This window comes from Lissotriton helveticus, chromosome 7 (assembly GCF_964261635.1).
Source record: "Lissotriton helveticus chromosome 7, aLisHel1.1, whole genome shotgun sequence".
NCBI classification, from domain to species: Eukaryota; Metazoa; Chordata; class Amphibia; order Caudata; family Salamandridae; genus Lissotriton; species Lissotriton helveticus.
Genome location: NC_136068.1, coordinates 487913514 through 487934769, shown reverse-complemented (window position 1 = coordinate 487934769; position 21256 = coordinate 487913514). Strand labels below are relative to the sequence as shown.

The window sequence follows — 21256 nt, the reverse complement described above, 5'->3', positions numbered from 1 at the left end:
AGAGTTGTTACCTGGGGGTCTTAACCACCTGTGTGCTTAATATGCTATCCCCTTCTGCCCCCTACTTTTGATCCAACGTTAGAGGAGATACTCTTGCCCAATTCCAGTCAACACAGTCAGAGAGGTAAAGCTCCAAGGGCCAGTAAACCGGTGCGCCGCTCATGCAACACCAAAGCTAGCACCCAGTTCCCGCTCTCTAACTCTGTTTCTTATGAAATTATAAGGTTTTCACAGACGTCAGACATTAGTTACCAGTCATTCGTTACTTGATTATTATAATATTAATACCGCTCGTTACTCCTGCTGCGAAAGAAATCCTGTGAGGATAAGGCCTGCTTCCTAAGGAGGGTTTTTAGTACACAACCCGAGCCTTAGGAAACCGTATAGTGAATACAGGTGGCCACTTAGATGAGATTGTATAGTAAATGCGAGTGGTCACTTAGAGGTGGTTATGGGGGGCTCCTTACGGTAATTTCACAAAATCCTTGCTCCGCTGCAGTCAAAAGAAGGGATTGCAGGTCCACAAGGTTGATCCTCGCGGCTTCAGCCACGTACCTGGAACCACTCGTGGGTCCTGCCGCGTTCTGGGGACCTTTACCTTTACAGCTTCAGCCGCGCCTGGCCACACCCGAAATGCTGCTCACAGCTCACAACTCCTCGCAGCTCCTGCCGCACCCGGGGAGCCCTCGCGGCTTCTCCGCATCCGGGACACCACTCGCGGCTGCTGCCGCGTTCGGGGGGCTCTCGCGGCTCTGGCCGCACCCGGGACACCACTCGCGGCTGCTGCCGCGTCTGGTGGGCTCTCACTGCTCCAGCTGCACCCGGGACACCACTCGCGGCTACTGCCGCGTCCGAGGGGCTCTCGTGGCTCCGGCCGCACCCGGGACACCACTCGCGGCTACTGCCGCATCCGGGGGGCTCTCGCGGCTCCGGCCGCATCCGGGACACAGCTCGCGGCTCCTACCGCGTCCGGGATGCTTTCGGCCTCGTTCCTCGCTCGACGTTCGTTCCTTCGTTTACTCGACAGCGCCCTCCTGTGCACCAAGTCAGTTACCTGGGAGCACACGACTTCAAAAACTAATGTTTGCCATTGCTTTCTTTATTATGTTCATTCTCTCTGTGTGTAAAAGGTGTCAGTCTGGCGCTCTGCCTTCTGATCCATTTGTCCTGTAATAAGATTTCACCATCATACAAGAGATCAAATTTGAAGGGCCCCTGAGATTTCTTGGATAGTCTCTTTTTACAAATCTATTGGATACCTTACCTCTTATGAGAGATTCACAAAGTTGTATAGGATTGTACGGACATCACATAGAAGCTCAAATGCAGAAACGTTGTAACGCATTAATACTAACAAGAGCCAGTAAACAAGCTGCACATTAGGGCCCTTCAGGGTGTTCTCCTTGTAGCGAGTGTCCTTTCACTGGCATTAGCAATAGGATTATTTGTCTGATACTGTTGCACCGTAGCTGCTGATAATTTCAGCATTAAAGAAAGATAGCAAAACTACTTTCATTGTTCCCAAATGTTGTCATGTATGATATTGTCAGCATTAGATACATATAAGCTGTTTGGGGTGGCTTATTGTTCAAGTGCCTCTCCATGCTGGTCTGCATACATAGGCTTTGCCTGGTGTGGTGCGCTTCACTGCGAGGTAATCTCCAGCCTGGAGCACCCACAATAGAGGCACAAAGAGCTGTGAACTATCGGCACCTAGCTATGAACGGTATACACCTGTTACAACGCATTTTTTACTCCGCACTACCATTACAACGCGACTTTTACTCCGCATACCGTTACAACGCATTGCGCTGGGGGGCGCTGTAGGATAGGGAATAAGTTTAATTTTCTATCCAACACCTTCCCTAGTGTCCACGGGGACTGGTGTTGGAATAGAAAATTATACTTACCACTATCCAGCGCCCCAAGGCGCTATGCGTTGTAACGGTATGCGGAGTAAAAGTCGCGTTGTAATGGTCTGCGGAGTAATAGTATGCGTTATAACGTCATACATCCGCTATGAACAGCCAAGAAGACAATGATCAGGAAAGAGGCAAAAGCCTGGTCTTACCTAAAGGATCCCTCACACTCCGAACAACAGAGACTGCGCCCATGCCCCACCCCGGCCCCGCCCATCTACCAAGTGGCATTGCTACAGGAGGAATATTCAGGAGCTTCTCTCAGCAGAAAATCCTACACAAGTTTCTATAGGAGCTCTGTCCCCTCTGTATGTACTTCAGTTTCTAGGTCTCCTCCCTCCTGCTTCAAGAATGTCAGCAATACACTTCCACTGTTTGGGGAAACAACCTCACCTCCATCTTGTGCACCCGAACAGGCTAGGAACTTTTAAAATGGAACCTACCAACCTTCCATCATCACTCTGCTGCTCTTATACATACAATGCATACACTATACTAGTCACATATACACACATGCACAACAAACGTTTGACATGTTAGCTGCAAGTACCTGTCATATGAGTGGTTGCTCTGCTGTGCTGTAGAAACAACCTAGAATGGAAGTTGGTAAAAAACCAAATATAATATATTACTGTGCATTGACAAGACAGTCTCAGACAATGACAAATTACTTATTTTCAGTGGGTGAGTAAATAAAATATTAAAAAATAACCTTTAATACAGATTAGTGTAGGAAGATCATTAAATGAGACCTTGTCTCTTTTCTGCTCCAACTCCTCTTGTGCAGCGTGCAAACCCAGTACCTAGGCTGGGAAACTCCACAATATGTTTAAAAGGGGTGTCCTAGGGTTGGCACACAACAGGCTACTCACAGTGTTTGTAATGTGCACACTTGGACTTGCATGCATTAAGCTGCCTTCCCCAAATATGGAACACTATGTAGGTTTTTACTTTCTACAACTTACAACCTCAGATTGCTTTCTACAGTTTCCATACTCGGATTTCCTGCTATCTCAGATAGCCTTCTCCCACTATACTAGTAGACCCTGCACCAAAAATTAACCTTGACTGACTTCAGCTTGGTTCCTCTCTTTTCTGTCTTCAGAGTGACCCTTTTCTTACTGTCCATCCTTTGCATGCCTTCTATTCATGAGTATAGCCTCCTCTCAGTCTCATGCCTGTCTGCCATAGTGTCTCATACTTTAAGTCTGCAATTGACGAATGCCTAATATCATAGATCACAACCTCACTACTTTAAAACCCTATCCCTGCAATCTAACATTACCTAATCTCCAACAGCCTATCTATCTAACCAACCATTCACCTGAAACATATAGCCTATGTAGTGTTTTGAGTATTTTAGAACGAGGAATCCCTTGGGTCCCTAACAGACTACATAGTCTAGTGACATAATGATTGGGTGTGGTTAATAATATTCATGATGCAGTACGTGTCAGTTAACGGTTACACTCTAGAGAATAAAGATGTGTAACACCTAACTCTATGTATCGTGATTCATTTACATTCTACCATGCTGGGGAAGACACTACAACTGGAGAGGAGTGCTCTCCCAGAGAGTTTGCTGAGGTCCAGAAAACTGCTTATGCATGCCAATCATGCCTCAGTCGAAGTGAGAATTGACAGTTGGCGTATGTGAAGTCAAAGTGCAGCCCCAGGAAGTGCAAGACCTTCGAAGAAAGTCAAAGCCCTTCGGAAAATTTAATTTATCGTCTGTCAGAAAATTGCTAATATGACCAAGATAAGAAGTATGATGCCACAACCCAACACAGAGCCATCATTAATACAGTACAATAAAGCTTGTAAAGGCAGTGATAACCAGATACAGAACACCAACAAACAGAGACAGCAAAGTGAAAAATAATGCTGCGACCAGAAGTCGCTAAAGGAGAAGAAGCGCTAAAAGGGAGAGACCAACCAGGTGTTGGAAAGCAAAGCCTTAAATACATAAAATACAATTTCACTCATCAGAACTGGAGTAACAACAGGCATCTGATTTCAGTTTTGGTTGCAGCAGTGCAAGTGAACGCACTGGGGGTGCGCTTTTGGAGCAGTCGATACGTGAATAGGCACCCCACTGGAGCAGCCGGGATGGACTCAGTACAACTCCAAAGATCTTCAAAGGTTGAAAGTTCCACTGGCTGAGAAGAAAGAGGCCACATTTTCAAAATCAGTCTGGGATAAACCAGAGGCCATCAAGATTGTATGAATGAGACAGGTCCTAATGGACAGCAAACAGTGTTGGAAATAACTCCACTCGCAACGTCAGTAAGTTCCACAGCTGCTTATACAGCTGCTGCCTTTCTGAAACCACCATCTACTTTCAATGTTGCCAAGAAGAAAAATATTGGTGCTAGATCGACTGCCTTAATTGAAGCTTTAGATGATTTCATTGATGCGCTGGAAGAAGCAGATGACAAAAAGGTCATCCAATATCTCAAAAACATAGTAGGAAAAGGAGTAACGGAAGTGATAAAGAAAATACCACAGGTGGTACCATGATGTCAAAGCAGCATTGTACCTCCAATTCAATCTGGTGCCAAATTTTGATTATGAAAGGTACATTTTAAATCAAGAGTGATGAAAAACAGACGAAGCAATCGATGAGTTTGTTGAACGACTTGAATCACTCATCAAATATTGCAGATTTAATGAATTCAATAATAAAGATGTCATACGTGTCAGAGTCATAGATGATTGCCCTTCTGATTTCTTCAGACACCGAATGGTCAGAGGAACGCTCAGTCTGGAGCGCGTATGTTTATGGCGGCCAAAGTCGAAGAACATGCTGACAAACAAGCCTCTGACTTCTAGACCGGAGGGCCCCAGAGTGGATCGGTGTTTAATGTGAAGAGCAAGAACATGCACAAGATGGAAGGACACAAAATGATGTCTCCAAAGAAAAAGAAGCTGGGTTATCAATGTGGATTTTTTTTTCAGCATGAAGGTAAATATTATGCCATTGACAGATATGTGAAGGCTGCAGGAAAGAGAACCATTTTGTATCAGTTTGCAAAGTGAGAGAAAGGGTGAGTGCGTCACATTGTAAAGACAAAATGGCTGCCAGTGTATCATATCAGGAAGATAAAATGGCTGCCAGAAAGTTTCAGAAGTATTCCAGTAACGCCCACCAAAGTAAACAATAACATCAGTTGAGGCAAGTAAAAACTGAAAAAGGCCAATTGTCATCTAATTTCTCATTGTAAGGTTCTTTGATGTCACTGTCGAGCAATAGTGAAGAAGATGGGTGTGCGATGTCAAAGCTGACTACTGAAAGACATGCACATGAAGTTTGTTTTTTGCAAGGAAGAATACAAACTGGAAAAGGATTGACAAGTGAAATCATGACATTCATCTGGATATTGTCCTAAAATAAAGTTGAAGGTTGATGGTTGCTATATACCGCTTACCCTAGGCAGTGGTGCGTCGATAGATGTCATGCCAGCTGAAAAGTACCATAAACTGTCTCCAGTGCCCCTTCTCACACCATCATAAACCAAAGTATACATGTGGGCAGCCTCAACGACATTACAGAGTCAAAGTTCATTTATGGCGACCATGACACACAAAAAGCCAAAGGTACAGGCCCCAACCCATGTCCTTCAGGGCACCTTGTTGAGTGCTTGTTTGCTCAGCTTTAGCACTGCTGCTGACATGGGACTAATTTTTGTGAATTACAATGTAAATGCTCTTCCTGACATAGTGAATAGGTTTCCGTCACTGTTCCATAGATGAGGAAAACAAAGGAAATGAAAGTGCAACTTCACATTAATGAGGGCATTTGTCCTGTTGCTCAGCAACAACGTCGAATTGCATTTCATCTACAAGAAGCTGTTAAAAAAGAAATAGAGACTTTGCTGGAACATAGTGGTGGTACCTGAAAAGGACAGTGGGGCCTGTGTGAATTTGTGTTGCCATGCTTCAAGCAACCAAGGCAATTGAAAGAGAACGACATCCAAGTCCGCAAATTGACAATATTATTATCCAGTTGTATGGTGGCTAAGTTTTTTTTCGCCTTGATCTGAACAAAGGGTATCATCAGTTGAAATTGGAAGAAAATTGCAGGTACATTACTACCGTTTCAACTCATGTTGGTTTGTGTGGATACAAAAGATTGAGTTTCGGAGTGTCCTCAGCTGTTAGTATGAATTATAGTGATGATATGCTAGTATTTCTGGCCACACAGAAAGAACATGATAGAGCCCACAACCAAATATGCTGTCGGCTTGCTGATGCAGGGCTTACTTTGAATTCTGAAAATTACAAATTTACAAAGTCAAATTAAAATTCTTTGGGCACACTTTCTCTGATGAAGGGATTCCAGAACCAGCCAAAGTTCAGGCTTAGTAATTCCTCCTCTCCTCCATGAGATTTAAGTATGTTGCGTTATTGCTCCAAGTACATCCATTTCTTTGCCGCTGTGAGTGCACCATTGAGAGACCCGATGAAACAAAATGTTTTATTCCAACGGTCACAGGAGGGTGATCAAAGTTTCAAAACAATCAAACATGCAATTAAAAATGCTACTGAAGTGACCTATTTTGATCCTAAAATGCATACAGAGATTGTTGTGAATGCCAGCCCAGTGGTTTTGGGCGTGATTCCTGCTCAACATAGTGGACATGCAAAGGCGTATTGTAGCGTATGCTAGCCGGAGTTTGTCGCAGACTGAACAAGCTTATTCCCAACCTGAAAAAGAAAGCTTCACTGTTGTGTGGGCTTGGGAACACTTTCATGGGTTTCTGTATGGAAAACATGTTATGCTTGTTACTGATCACCAAGCACTACTCACTATTTTTGGCAATCCAAAGGGCAAGATTCCCCCTTGCATTGAGAGGTAGGGGTTACGACTACAAGAGTATGACTACACCATTGTGCACCGGCCGGAAAAAGATCAAAGCCCAGCTGACTACCAGCTGACTACTTTTCTCAAGAGCCCCTGCAGTATCAGAGTACCCCTTCTAAAGTGGCTGAGGGCTATGTTAATTTAATTGTCATATCCAGTACCCCAGCTGCCATATCTGAGGAGTAAATAAGTGCTGATACCAATGTAGAATGAAATATGCTCATAATCAAAGACATTATTATTCATCAATCCTAGCGAACACATGCTCGACCTCTCAATAACTAAATTGAATATCAGAAATTAAAGAATGTGCGAGATGAACTGCCAGTTACACAAGAAGAGATTTTCGTACGAGGGTCAAGAATTTTCATTCCTGAAAATCTCAGACAACAAGTTGTTGAAGTGTTCCATGAAGGACATTGTGGAATTGACGCCAGTAAGCGAGCCCTTCAAGACCGTGTTTGGTTTACTCATCTAGATGAGTGAGTTGAAAAAGACTTCCAGGTTTGTTATTTATGTGACCGTTTATCTCCAAAAACAACCCAGCATCCTTTGAATATGCTGGATCTTCCAAAACATGCCTGGGAGAAACTTGCAAATGACTTTCTTGGACCCCAATGATAATAGATAGTATCTCATGGTAATTGTAGATGAGTACCTCCAGTTTCCTCTGGTGGAAGATCTTTCGTCACTCACTCATGATCGGGTCATTGAAAGACTAGAAGGACTATTCTCAACCTTTGGTGTTCCGTCAGTCCTAAAATCTGACTGTGGTTCACCATTCAATGGTCAGGAATTCAAAGACTTTCTTACTCATTTAAATATCAAACATCAGAAAAGCACACCTCACTGGCCACAGGCTAAATGCGCTGTTGAACATTGTATGAGCACCCTTGAGAAAGCCATACAGAACGCTGCACTAGAAGGACTTAAGCTAAAGTCCGTTTTTCATTCTGCTCTTCGAGCATTCTGAGCAACTCTTCAGTCTGCAACCGGCAAAAGTCCGACCACCATGATGTTTGGGAGAGCCATGGGTACCAAGTTGTCCAAGTTGCCCCGGTGGACAAATGAAAGAACAATTGATGCTGACAAAGTTTGAATCACCAATTCATCTCACAAGTCCAGAATGAAGACTTGTGCAGACAATCGTTGATGTACTCTGGTTTTTTTTTTTCGAAGAGTCGATCGTGTCCTTGTCAAACACAGGTGAAAACGAAAATCTGATGCTCCATTTGATGCTTATCCATTGCAAGTTGTGAATACTAAGGGACACATAGTGACTGCTCATCGTCCTGGAAAGTCCATTACAAGGAATTCCTCACATTTCAAGCGCCTTCCTCAGAATCTGTAGGCTCCAGGCATCAGGAGTGAGACTCTGTCATCAGAGGGCCATGAGAGTCTAAGGACTGAACCTGTGTCTAAATCGACAGTGGCTGCTGTGATCGCCTCTCCTTTTTCTCCTTGACCTCACACAATGACATCTGGAAGAGTGGTTTGGGCACCCCAATGACTCATTGAGGAACTATGATGTACATATGTTTTGTTTGTACTTTTTATTTAACAAAGGGGGAGGTGTAGTGTCTTGTGTATTATGGAGGGCAGGACTCCTCTGGTCCCTAATGGACTCCGTAGTCTAGTGATGTAAGTTTTTCGGTGTGGTTATTAAAATTCATGAAGCAGTACGTGTCAGTTAACGGTTATACTCTAGAGAATAAAGACATGTAATACCGAGCTCCGTGTGTGGAGTGATTCATTTACATGGTATTTACTGGGGAGTACGCTACAGCCCCTACTAATGATCACATTTAACTGGAATTATTTTTAATTTATCAAAAAGTAACTGGAGTAAATGCATGCAATTTTTTTCTTGAAAGCACGTTATGTTATGTGTATTTGTAAAACGAGCTTTCACCCGCGAAGCTATCCTGGCACTGAATGAAATGACTTATCGCAATAAACGGCATTTAACCAATGGACTAAACACTAAACGTGGGTTCTGGAGTAGTGTGCTACTTGCCGTAAAGTGCTTCAGCACCTCGTATGGGTTAGTAAGCACTCTACAAAAACAATTACAATCTTTACACAGGTCACTCGGTACAACTAGAGGTGCAAAATTAATTTGTATTAGTGCAAAACTGTCTGAACATTGTGCAAAGTATATATTCCAGTGTATTGATTGGAACAACAGAACTGGGGTTATTGAAACTGTGACGTGCAGCATTTCTATTCTGCTGTTTGTTGTGGGACATCTTTGTCATTATTTTCTTACTTTCACTTTCCTGTACTTTCTAAGACTCTTGTCTCCATGTTTAACATTCCTTAAAGCCTCATCATTTGGTAGCAAGCTGGCATTCTGCAATCTGAGTACTGGGTGCAGGCAATTTTCAGTGCCAGGTTACTGGACCCAGAGATTCCTCTAGGCACAGGCTTTGGCTATGCACAATACTGTTGCATGCTGTGGCTTCTGGTTATGTCCTGTACTCTGTCCTCAGCCTCTACAGCCTGCAGTGCTGTTAGTCCAACCCTGTCTTTGGATTTCACCGCAGGCCCTGCACTGAATTCCTGTGCAGTCAAAACCCTCTGTGCGCTGCCTTAAGGGGTTGAGCTCTGCACAGTGCATTCATGGATTGGTTTCTGTGCGCTGCCTTCGGGGACCGGGCTTTTTGCGCTGCCTACGGGGATTGGGCTCTGGGCAAGGTTGAATACTGTGGGGTGTCCTTTTTCTTAGCTCAAAAATGAATGTTCAAATCTCTGGTCTTTAGTGAGGAGTAGCACCTTGCACTTCATACATTAGTAAACACAAGGAGATGATGGATGGAGCGCTGAAACTTTTCAGGCACTCACCCCCAGTCACAGGTCCGGATTGTATCCATCATCGTTCTTTAGCTCCCCTCGCCACCCCAGTACAGACACAGCCATATGCAAATCAGTCTTGACCCTGTGCATTATGGGAACAGTCCAGCCCGAACTGCCAAGCCATGTCTTCCCTGGACCGGAAACACGCATCCTGGGACTGGTTTCGGACTAACAGCCGTCATCAAGCAGGCTAGCTTGAATCCAGTGGCAAAGTGAGCAAGGGACCCACGACTGGGTATACCCTGCCAACTTAGGGCAAACAAAGCAAACACAAGGAGATGATGGACGAGCACTGAAACTTTTCACACTCACCCTCAGTCACTGATCTGGGTTTTATCCATCATCATTCTTTAGCTCATTTTGCCACCCCAGTTCAGACACATCTATAAACAAACATAAGTGTCATATTTGCTGATCCGCATTCACAAAAGCAGCTATGCAGTTCACAAGTCCAAGGCGTCGCCGAATCTAACATCCACAGCTTTGATTTTTGTTTCTCCATTTTTGAAGGGCAGTATTTGTCTCCCTGGGCCTTCTAAACGCATCGTCCCCAGGTCAAATTATGCTCCTCTGCCACTTATGCCAACAATTCTTTTTTAATCCATGGACCTAAGACTAGGTCCGCCAATCAAAGATGGCACGGTGGATCAGCGGCTCAATCAATCAATCAATCAATCAGGGGATTTGTAAAGCGCACTACTTACCCGTTAGGCGGAGCTAGCTCTTCGAGCTCAGAGAAGCCGAAGTGGATTTGTGAAGCGCTTACATTTAAAATCAGACTCCCCAGATTTGCAAAACACTGGGTGGCAATGGATACAGCAGGGAAAATGGTACACTTTTTTCATTTTTAGATGGTAGTATCTATTCCTCTGGAACGCCCCCTCACATCATACCTTGTGCCCCCACATTATCTTTACCGGAGTGCAGTATTTGTGTTACCTTTACACTGCTTAATGGCAGCTGGAACAAATAATTTCCATCGTGGCTAGGTTGTCAGAGTGTCTCTATGAACAGGGATTTCAAGGATCTGTGGGACCTGCACTGAAAATATATATTCCCTTAACCAGTCAGATTTATTTATTTTTCAAAGTTAATCTTAACTAGATTCCCTTAAATCAGTGTGGTTTTCAGAATTTTTGGGGCCCTTGGCAAAACAGATTTGGGGGGTGGCTCTGTTCGGAAAAACTTTGAATTGCATTACCGATTTTGGGCTAATTCAAGCCCACATGATGTCAAAAAACGTTCAGAAATGGAGTAAATCAGAAACAGTTGGACTATGCCTTATCAGACCCCAAAATCCTTTAGATGCCATTGGGCATAGAGAGACAGAGGCAGAGGTAGGCAGAAAACAGAAAGGTTGTCATACAGAAATAGACAGAAGTGAGAGAGAAAGAGAAGGTCCATTTTCCCAGGGGGCTCCCCAGGAGGTGGGGGCTCTGGGCAATGGCCTACGTTGCCCATGCCCTATAAGGTCTGTGTCTAAAATTTGATTAATATAAATTAATATTTATTGCATTTAAGTCTGTCCAGTACTATGTCTATACACTATATACACTGTCCAATAAATATCTCAAAATGACTGAGTTGATTTATACCAAACCACTAACTAGGACATTTGTTAAGCAAAGTTATAATGTAATTCCCTTTTTGGTGTAATTCTATTCAGGATTTGTTGTTCTTCACTACATCAAACAAAAAAACATAAGGGAACCGAATTCCACCAGACTTGGGAATGGGTTATGATCATGTGGCCCACCATAGCTGGTGAATAGCTAAATATGTCTTAGTTAGTTTTAACACTGTACAATATGAGATGTATTTGCAGACTATTAACAAGATGTCTCTCCTCTCTCTTATTCTCTCTCCAATCCACAGCACTCCACGCTCTCCCGCAAATTTGTGGAAGTGATGACAGAATACAACGCCACTCAGTCCAAGTATCGAGACCGCTGCAAGGACCGGATCCAGAGACAGCTGGAGATCAGTAGGTTACTTGCCAGGGTCATTCCTGTGGGGGATCCATGAGGGTGATGGGTCCCTCACTGGGGCTAAGGGGAACAGATTAGAGTGCCACATTGTACACAATACAAAAGTGTCTATGAGTCTAACGTAGAGATAGTGCCTAGAGTGATGCAAAACAAGTCAATGTACTAAAATGTCTAACCTTAAGAGAATAAAGAAGGTGGGATCGTGTAACCCTAACCTAGTTCAAATCAATTAAGGATACCCATCAGTCACCACACGGATCCGCCCTTCATCATTTGGGAATCCTTATGGACCATATGTTTAACGGACTACAAGTGATGCTTGAGGACAAGATGGAACATCCTCCATCATCAAGATAGAACGTTTAATGGTCTAAGTCCTGATGGTCAATAGTCTAAATGGTAAGGATGGGTGACTGATTTGCAGTGCAAGTGTAGAGGAATGTGTAGTAAAATTGGGTGAGAGAGCAACACGTAAGTTTATTCCTGTTTCTGCTCACTCCTCCAATATTAAAAATAGAATAAAGCAAAGCAGTTTACAACAAATAACTGCCTAGGTAGAAAAAAGGTCAACATGTTTCAGCAAATATCATGGACAGATTAACTTGCCTTCTTCAGGACCTAAGGAATGCTCGTGCTACTGCAAATTGCAAACTTAAATGTGCAAACAGAAAATGCCCAAAAAGTGCAAAATCATAATGTAACAAGGAACAAGATCACCTGTGATCCTAGGTGTCTTCTCTCTTCCTGTCTGTGGATCATATGTGCCACTGATGATAAACAAGGAAAAACAATTAGTGAATGAACAAGTGTGCATCAACACTAATAATTTAGGCACAATACAGTGAGCGTAGGAAATAGCCAGACACTCAATACCAAATCATGATGTAAACTCCAACTTTTTGTTGGACTAGTGGTCTATTACACTTGGGGAACATACTATCACTCCAATGAAAATCTACCCCAGCTTACCAGTTTAGCAGGAGAAATAGACCTCACCCCACCTGGCAGCGGCTCAGGACATGAGGGAAGCACCACTCTAGTTTGGAAGGAAAGCAAAAAACATGAACCGGAGGGTCAATGTTGCTTCCACTGGTTAAAACAGTATACACTTATTAAAAACATGTGTGGTTATAGCAGAAGGAGTTACTAAATCAGACCATGCTCATGTCAAGAAAATATGTCGCAATGATATGAGAGCTGAGTCAGCGATTGATTAGAAATGACAAAGTAATTGTACATAATCACAGAGGGCCTGATTTAACCCCTTGCTCGCTGGCCGAATTTCTGCACTGTGCGGGCGAAATAAAGAATGGGCGGGGTTCTGACTGCCCCCTGCCATCCTACGCACACGCCCACTGTGGCGTGTGACGGCTGGGGGCTGTCCGCAGCATGCAAGGGGTTAAAGAAGTCGTTGGGGTGGATGAAATGGAATGTCTGGTGGCTGGTTGAAATTATTTATTCAAGATTGAGGATTATTTTATTGAAAATATTTACATACATTGTTTGATGCATTTTAGATTGTATTATGAATGTTGGTATCATTATGAAACTTTTATGGCCCTTGGCCGAAATAAAGTATTTACAACATAAAGGTCCCTGTGGTGTGGCTCAATAACACCACCATTGTGAAATTATCAACACCAAAGGTACCAGTAACTCATAGTTACAGGGAATTGTGAGATAAACTGAAGTTCCCTTGTTGATCCACTTAGAAATGAGGAATTACCAGTGGAATCAATAAATTAGCGCTGTCCGTGGTTACAATATGGTTTAACATTGCAGATATTTTGCCCAGGCACTCGTGAGCCAAAATGCAATGAAAAAATAGCATCAATTTACCATTTTAAAGTCACCATTGCTTTGCGCAATTGGTGCCGCAAGTACAGTGGCCCAGAGGAGTGAAGAGCTCATTGCCCCATAATCTCAGCTCTTTTACTCACCAGCAGTGTGGCTGAAGCTCCCATTTTCTTTGCTTGTATTAGGGCCCTTTGTACCCTTGTTAGGACGCTGTTGCTGCATTCGATATCGCTCAACATAATGAATACGTTTTGGAGTCCTTTTAATTGCGCTGGAGTAATCGGAGTGACTTCAGTAAGTTCACGTTACTCTTTGACATGGAATTAATGATAACAACGTGATTATGCCCACTTGCGTGAATAAAAATAATTTTGGAGGAAATATCCTAGCGCAAAAGCACAATTAGCAATTGCGAGCGAATACTCGTGCTGCTTTTTATGCTCTATTGCATTTAGCACTCACGTCCTAGCACAAAAAGCTTCCTCACATTCATTTTGGATGCAAGAGGTATGCCTGAGATAAGAAAATAGTGCTAAATGCAGAATTAGTCTACTCGCATAATTCTACATAATGTTGCAGAATATCTAGGTAATTCTGCATGATTACGCTACATGGGATTATGCCAGTTACATCCACCCTAGTAGTAAACTGAATTTTTTTACATGTTTTGCTTTGGTATTAACATTTATAGGCTTCCCATCATTTTACTAGTTTACTATAACCACCCAGTTAGAGCTTGTTTGCACTAAATTGCGCTTACCGTCCAGGGGGCGCTACGTATCACCACGCTGGAGCCTATTCACAAAGGTCTACACAGCATTAATGCTTCGTTTATGCCTGTCATGTTTACTTGTCTAGTTTTCTGTGCCACAAGTGTGGAGAAATCTGCAGTAGTAATCCCCATTCCAGGTGTCTGTAGTGGGGTTTCCAAGATGCGGTTTCTTGATGGGAGTTTGCAACACCTTCAACGTGTAGGTTTATGGGTGTCTAAAACTTTGACCCAACCACTTTCCGTGCCCTGGAAATGATAAGAGATTTACTCACGCTAGGGCTGGGACAACTTCCCTTCAGTGCTTTATTTGAGCCGGTGGTTTCCAGTGCTCAGCACCGGCACTTAATCATCAACACAGTCTCCGTTAAGGTCATAAATAATAATAATAATAATAATAATAATCAACATTTGTAAAGCGCACAATCACCCGTAGGGGTCTCTAGGCGCTGGGGGCCGTCAGGAAGATTAAGCAAGCTATTGCCCAGAGTCACATGGTGCTGGGCTAATCTACCACGGGTGCCAGGGATCAAACCGTGATCCTCAGATTCCAGAGTCAGTCGCCCTAGCCGCGGCGCCACACATTCTTTTATGGTAGGCACAGGGAGATTAAGGGATTTGACCAGAATCGCAGGATGTTGAGCTGACGCCGAGACTCGAACCTGGTTCCCCAGCTCCAAAGTCAGCAGCTCTGGCCATTACATCACACCACCCTCTCCCCGCTTTCATGGTTAGTAGTTGATTCTGTTTTAGACAGTGCTAACAGGAAATAAAGGTTGGTGCAATCTGCCTCCTGACGAGAGCCCCGGCATTTATCTTTTTTTATAAATTAACCACAGCTTCCCGACCACAATGGGAGGGGGATCAGATCATCCCGAGGTTTGCTGCGAGTGTGTGGGAAGAGCTTACTCCACAGGAATAATGCCCACATGCATCAAAGGGAATTGCATTCGCAAACGGTGCAAATCACAAAATTCGTCCGTTTGCGAATGCAATTTCATTTTTTGGGATGCATCATTTTTTTTTTCTCGCAATTTAAGGAATCGAAATTATGTTGCGATTTCTTAAATTGCGAGTGCATTTAAGAAATCGCAATTTGTGATTTCTTAAATGCAATGCATTAATAATTTTTTTTTGCGAATTCGCAAATTGGAAGGGGTAAATTACCATGAAGTCAACCTTCATGGTAATTTGCGAAAACTTTCAAAAATGCACAAAAGTGCATTTTTAAAAGTTTTATTTTACACACACACACATGCCCTTGGGGCATGTGTGTGTGAAAAATGTACTTAAAGGTACATTTCAGGGGTGTAGGGGGGGTCCTTTGAACCCCCCCCCCCCCACACCCTTGAAATAGCATTCTCATTTTGCGATTCCTTAATTGCGATTCCTTAATTTTCGCAATTAAGAAATCGCAAAATGTCACAATGATGCATGTGGGTGAAAATGTTTTTCTTGCAGAGAAAGAAACATGTGCGTTTGTAAAGGCAGCCCCAAGCCTACTGTGTGGAATTGCACGCTATGTAGAAATACGCACAGCAGGAGAGGAGCCCTTGGGACACATCACGTGACATTCCCAGTAGCACGCCTGGAAGCTTGCACCTGTCATGGCTTTCTACTGCATACTACTGGGAAAGCTGGTGAACGTGAAGAAAACAAATGTATTCTCAGGTGGAGATGTAAATCTCTACCCGTACTTTTACCTTTTTTTTTTGGCAAATAAGGCTCATTGTGTCTTGAAGTGTTCGGCTGTTTGTTTCCACTTCTTTTCGTGACTGTCAGTGTTGTTTTGCAGCAGGAAAAATCAATGTTCAGACGTTTTCTACGTAGATGTGTATAAACATTGATTTTTGTTGCCACAAAACACCGCTGCCGACTGCAAAAATAAATGCATTCTACATTGACGACACATGAACATTGATTTTTGCTGCCACAAAATAGCTCTGATCGCGGGGGAAAAAATTGAGAGAAAAACATCCTACCATTAGCAACTCCTGGGCAGTTTAAGTAACGTGGTGCAAATTAGTGCTACCAAGTTATCCATCCCCAGAATGTCTGATTGTTTCTGAGCCAACTCATTAGCCTATTCAGCCTTTACAACTGCTACCCATTACAGAAATGTAGAGTTGGGTTATAGAGTCCTGATGGTTTAAAATGGCCACCCTGTATACCCACTAAACCGCTGCCTTGAGTACAGTGCGTCACTGTCATACGAGTCCTTCTCCATGTACAAATCCACAACAGGACATGCACAAAGTAATCCTTCACCTACACATTGGGGCTTCCTATTACTGAAAATGGTGACATCAGAGGCTTCCTCTGCCAATCACAAATGCTTGCGGACTAGTCGCATCCCCCCCTCTGAATACACCGAGTGGGTCATTTAGGATATGGATGGTGGCCCGCCAGCCCATTAGGTCAACAGAAGCTGTGACCTCTGCTCCCCTAGCAGAGAACCGAGATCATTGCATGACTAGACCTGCGCAGTGGAAGCGCTTTCATTACTGTTGAGCACCACGTGGGGGCCATGTTGGAGTGGCCTGCTCATCATTATCTTAAGCAGGGAGGCTTCACTGCAAAGACAAGTGTTCCTGAAGAGCAGGGAGTATTCTCCCTGTGCCTCGGAAACATTTGAACACTCCCTTTCCCAGGACTGCAGTGGTGTGAAGGGAAACAAAAGTGATGTTCAAATGGCTGTTAATAGGGCATGTGGGCACCAGGGTGACCTGGCACCTTAGTGCGGATGTGTTGTCAGGTCAAAGGTTTGCAGTGGCAGAGCTGGCTGAGGCTAAGCTGACTGAAACCCAGCAGCTACCCCACTTCGAAATGTAGCATGGGAACCCCGAGTTAGTTGTGAGGGATATCTGCCATTTGTGTTTCTCCTGGATGCACCACATCCACCATAATGACCCTACTAGACAGATCCAGCACTCAAGCTAACTGTCCAGGCTAATGACTGCTGGACCATAACAGAACAGGAAACCAAGAATCTAACCCAACCAGGGCTGCTCGGGGGATCATTTTGAGTTGGGTGAAAGGTCCAGCACCCGGCTGCTGTGGGGGAGCACCTGAGCCTCACATGTTCCTTCCCGCAGTGAAACCTCTGCTCAGGCTAGAGATGCCCATCAAAATGTCAGGATCATATTTTCTAAAGTATGTCCGCTGATGTGGGGGGGGTCACTTTTGACAAAGCTTTAATGCCAACCTGCAGCCGTCAGATGACCGCCTGTTGGATTTTTTTTTTTCAGAAACAAAGTCCTAAAGTGGGTGTTTGCTTTTGAAACAGCCCAATGGTCCTGGTGTGTCTGGGTGTATTTTCTATTGTTAATGCTGCCAAAATATTGAGATAGGTATTGGCTGGCGAACTTTAGAAAATGGCACTGTCAGGAATGCAGGCAGCGTGGAGCATAAAGCATGTAAACCATAGTGATGCCTTAATCTATATGTGGCTCGGTCACACACTGGGCCTTGGCATGAAGGACTGTGGGCATGGAGGGGCCATATTGAGTTGTGGCCATCTGAGTTACATGAATAAAGCAGTTTTCTCTGTGTTTGGCCCTGAAAGCAGAGCCCCCTCCCCCTGCCAGGGAGCTTCAGACTTGTGGGCAATCTCTCATTCATTTTCCCTCTTCTACAGCTGGGCGGACAACGACAAACGAGGAGCTGGAGGACATGTTGGAAGGTGGGAAGCTGGCCATCTTTACCGATGACGTGAGTAGCCATCACTTTGCGCTGCGCTGCGCATGTTGGGCGGGTATTACTACGTTTTCAATTAGGCAAACTGTGCATGGGTTGCATGAGTAATATGTACCTTCCTTAGCTGGAGATAGATTAATTCAGCTCCATGCTTACATGTATTTGGAATTTTATATAGCTATTCTTCACAAAGAGAAATCATAAAGCTTCACAATACAACTGAGCATCTGAAAAGAGGAGATAGTTGCAATGATGGATAGTACAGAGAGGCAGCTGAGGAAGCCAGTAAGACAGGAGAGACTAGATGTCCTGATGGATTGAAGCTAGTGATTGCAGGGGAGGGAATGATGCAGGAGCACGTTCTGTGGAGGTGACAGAAGGGCAGGAGATCTGTGCCAGGTGCCTACGTGTATATGTATACCAAGATGCATATACACGGGCAGTGGTCCACTCAGATGCCACCGCCTTACGTAAGTCAGATCTGATAAAGGTGCAGGCCTACTGGTGTCACAGAGCTCACCATCCAACCATGAGGGAGTCCAAAGCCCCCTTTAAAAAAAAGCCACCCTTGTGCAAAGACTAACTGTACAGAAGTGGCCTTTCCTTTGTGCAGATACTGACCTTACCCTCATGCAGATACTGAAGGTGCAGAAGTGACTTTGCCCTCTGCGTAGACTGAGGGCCATATTTATGAAATTATCACGTAGCACAGAGCAGCAAATCACCTTTGTCAGCTGCATGATAGGGAAAGGTCAGGAATACACCTTTCTTAACATTATGCGGCGCATTCCTGTCTTTTCCCAGCGCTGGCACACAATGTGCTGCCTAGTGCCAGTGCAGGCACCCTTGCTTGCACCATGCTGCAAGGGGGCCTGCGTTGTTAGCAGGATTGTTTTTGTGCAGGAAGGTGTCCCTTCACAAACACAATCCTAAGAAATATGTTTTTCCCCCCTCCCCCGCTCGCCACTATTTCATGTATCGACATTTTGCGTTTCAAAACTGATTTTGGTCTATGTGATCTGCTTCTTCCATTTTTATATATTTTCGTTTGTGTTTTTTGTGATTCAAAATGCAGTAAAAAGATTTTTTTTTTAAAACCACAATCCTAAGAGGAAATTTCCACTTTCTATGTATGCTGCCGAACGCGGCACACATAGAAAGAGGAAGTAACGAGGAAAAATAAAGATATTTCTCCTCGTTACACCTCTCCTGGGGAGGTGTAGCATTTTGACGCATTCCCAGATTTAACAGTGTTGGTAAATCTGGGAATGTTACAAAATCCATGGGTGAAATGGGATGTATGTCGTTACAACGCATGCTTTTTCCACGCCTGCCTTTAACAACGCAAGTATTACAACGCAAGTCGTTACAACGACTTGCGTTGTGGGGCACTGGTTAGTGGAATAGTTTAATTTACTATTCCAACTCCAGTCCCCGTGGATAGTAGGGAAGGTTTTGGATAGTAAATTAAACTACTCCCTATCCTACAGTGCCCCCCAGCGCAAGTCGTTGTAACGACTTGCGTTGTAATACCTGCGTCGTAAAGGTACTGCGTGGTAAAAGTTTCGTTGTAAAGGATGTTTCCCGGTGAAATGCATTCCCTTGGCAGAGTAATGCAACGCAGCGATTTGCGCTGCGTTCTGTTACTCTGATTTATCAAGCCATGCAGGGCCACGCAAGGTGGTCTTGCGTGCTTCGATAAATCCCTCTTAGATTTTGCTCTCCCTTACGCCACCTTGTCAGGCGCAAGGTCAACGCAAAACCTACATAAATATGCCTCTGTGAGTTCAGAAATGACCTTGCCACCATGCAAAGACTGACAGTGTAGAAGTGGCCTTGCCCTCGTGCAGAGACTGACCGTGAAGAAGTGACCCATGTCAGCAGTGCGGCGAGTGCAAGATAAATATTATTTGTAATTTTATTTTTCCTCGTCATCGTACGTCTACTCCCTCCATACTCAGTGCTCTTACCTGCACCGGCCTTGGCTGGTAGCATAACAGCTAGAGTGGTTAACCTCAAAGCTGGAGAACCGGGATCGAGGCTTGGCTCAACATCCTGGGATTCTGGGCAAATCACTTAATCTCCTTGTGCCTACCAAAAATGAATATGTCTGTCTGTAACATAACTAGTGGTCATGTAAAGTGCTCTGATACCTTCGGTATATAAAACTCTTAAAAAAAAAAAAGTGCGGACCACTGGAAACCACCGGCTCAAATTAAGCACTGCACCTAACAGCAGTGGTTGTCCCCATCAATCAAGCCACAGGTGCTCCAAAACTGAGTTAGCATATGCTTTGGAAACTCTACATCTTTAATTAAACTTTGCATCCGTGACCCAACGGGGGGTTGTGTTCCTTCAGTACTCTGACCTATACCCTCGGAATCTATCCCAAATGAAATAACAGGTCTAAAGAGCTCCATAATTGTAAATATTGCACCCATGCAAGAAATAACAGATGCCTCGCTGGTAAGAGTGAAAATAGAAGGTCTCACCCTGTGGTGCGTGGGCGATCGCGTGCTGAACAGGAACGCCACAGAAGTGCAACTGTTTCTGTGCATTATCGTTCAACCCATGTTGTGTTATTACGAGTTAATGGCTAAGTAACAAGTAATGCCGTGAGGGATACAAGATTGCTGTACATTCTTTGCTCTAACAGGCCATTTACCTGGTGTGAATTCCACCTGCTCTGGAACTGTGCCTGAGTTTTGATCCTCCTGGTAATGCCGGTGCAGTAAAGACGAGAAACCTGCAATTTTATGTGGGCCAAAAAAATTTGAGTGTACAGTGGAACGGCATCCCGAGTTTCACTTGTATTCAGGCATAAGCTGGGGAAGAGAGTTGTAGGTTTGTAGGTCTAGAAGGGAAAGGTGAGCGAACACTGAATCCTTGTGCAACAAAATGAGAAGTCAAGTTTATATATCAAGCACTATAATCTTCCTGTTTTCGGAACACCTGAAAAGATGGAGCGTATCCGATACTAAAGCCAGAACTAGTCAGGTTTTCCAAATACAGCATTCTCCCAGGCTTCCAACTAGAGCAGGGGTGGAGAAGTGAGGTAAAGAACAATGATGGATTCAACCAGATCTAATTGTGACTGGGGGTGAGAGTCTGAAAAGTTTCAGCGCTCCATCCATCATCTCTTTGCGTTTGCTTTGTTCATCCTAAATTGGCAGGGTATGCCCAGACATGGGTCTGATGCTCACTTTGGCACTGGATTAAAGTTAGCCTGGCATATGAATGGTGTTACCCCGAAACCAGTCCCAGGATGCTTGTTTCTGGTCCAGGGAAGACCTGGCTTGTCAGTTTGGGCTGGACTGTTCCCATGAGGAACAGAGTCAAGACTGAAATAGAATTCACTCCCCAGCAC

At 44.1% G+C, this 21256-nt stretch overlaps 1 protein-coding gene across 1 annotated transcript in view; it reads left to right on the top strand.

Annotated features, from left to right (window-relative positions):
* STX1B (syntaxin 1B) overlaps positions 1–21256 on the top strand; it is a 395893-nt gene that overhangs the window by 261205 nt on the left and 113432 nt on the right. Inside the window, exons 6-7 of the mRNA XM_078650555.1 lie at positions 11515–11623; positions 17831–17904. Coding sequence (XP_078506681.1) covers positions 11515–11623; positions 17831–17904 — 183 coding nt within the window. The remainder of the gene's footprint in view (positions 1–11514; positions 11624–17830; positions 17905–21256) is intronic.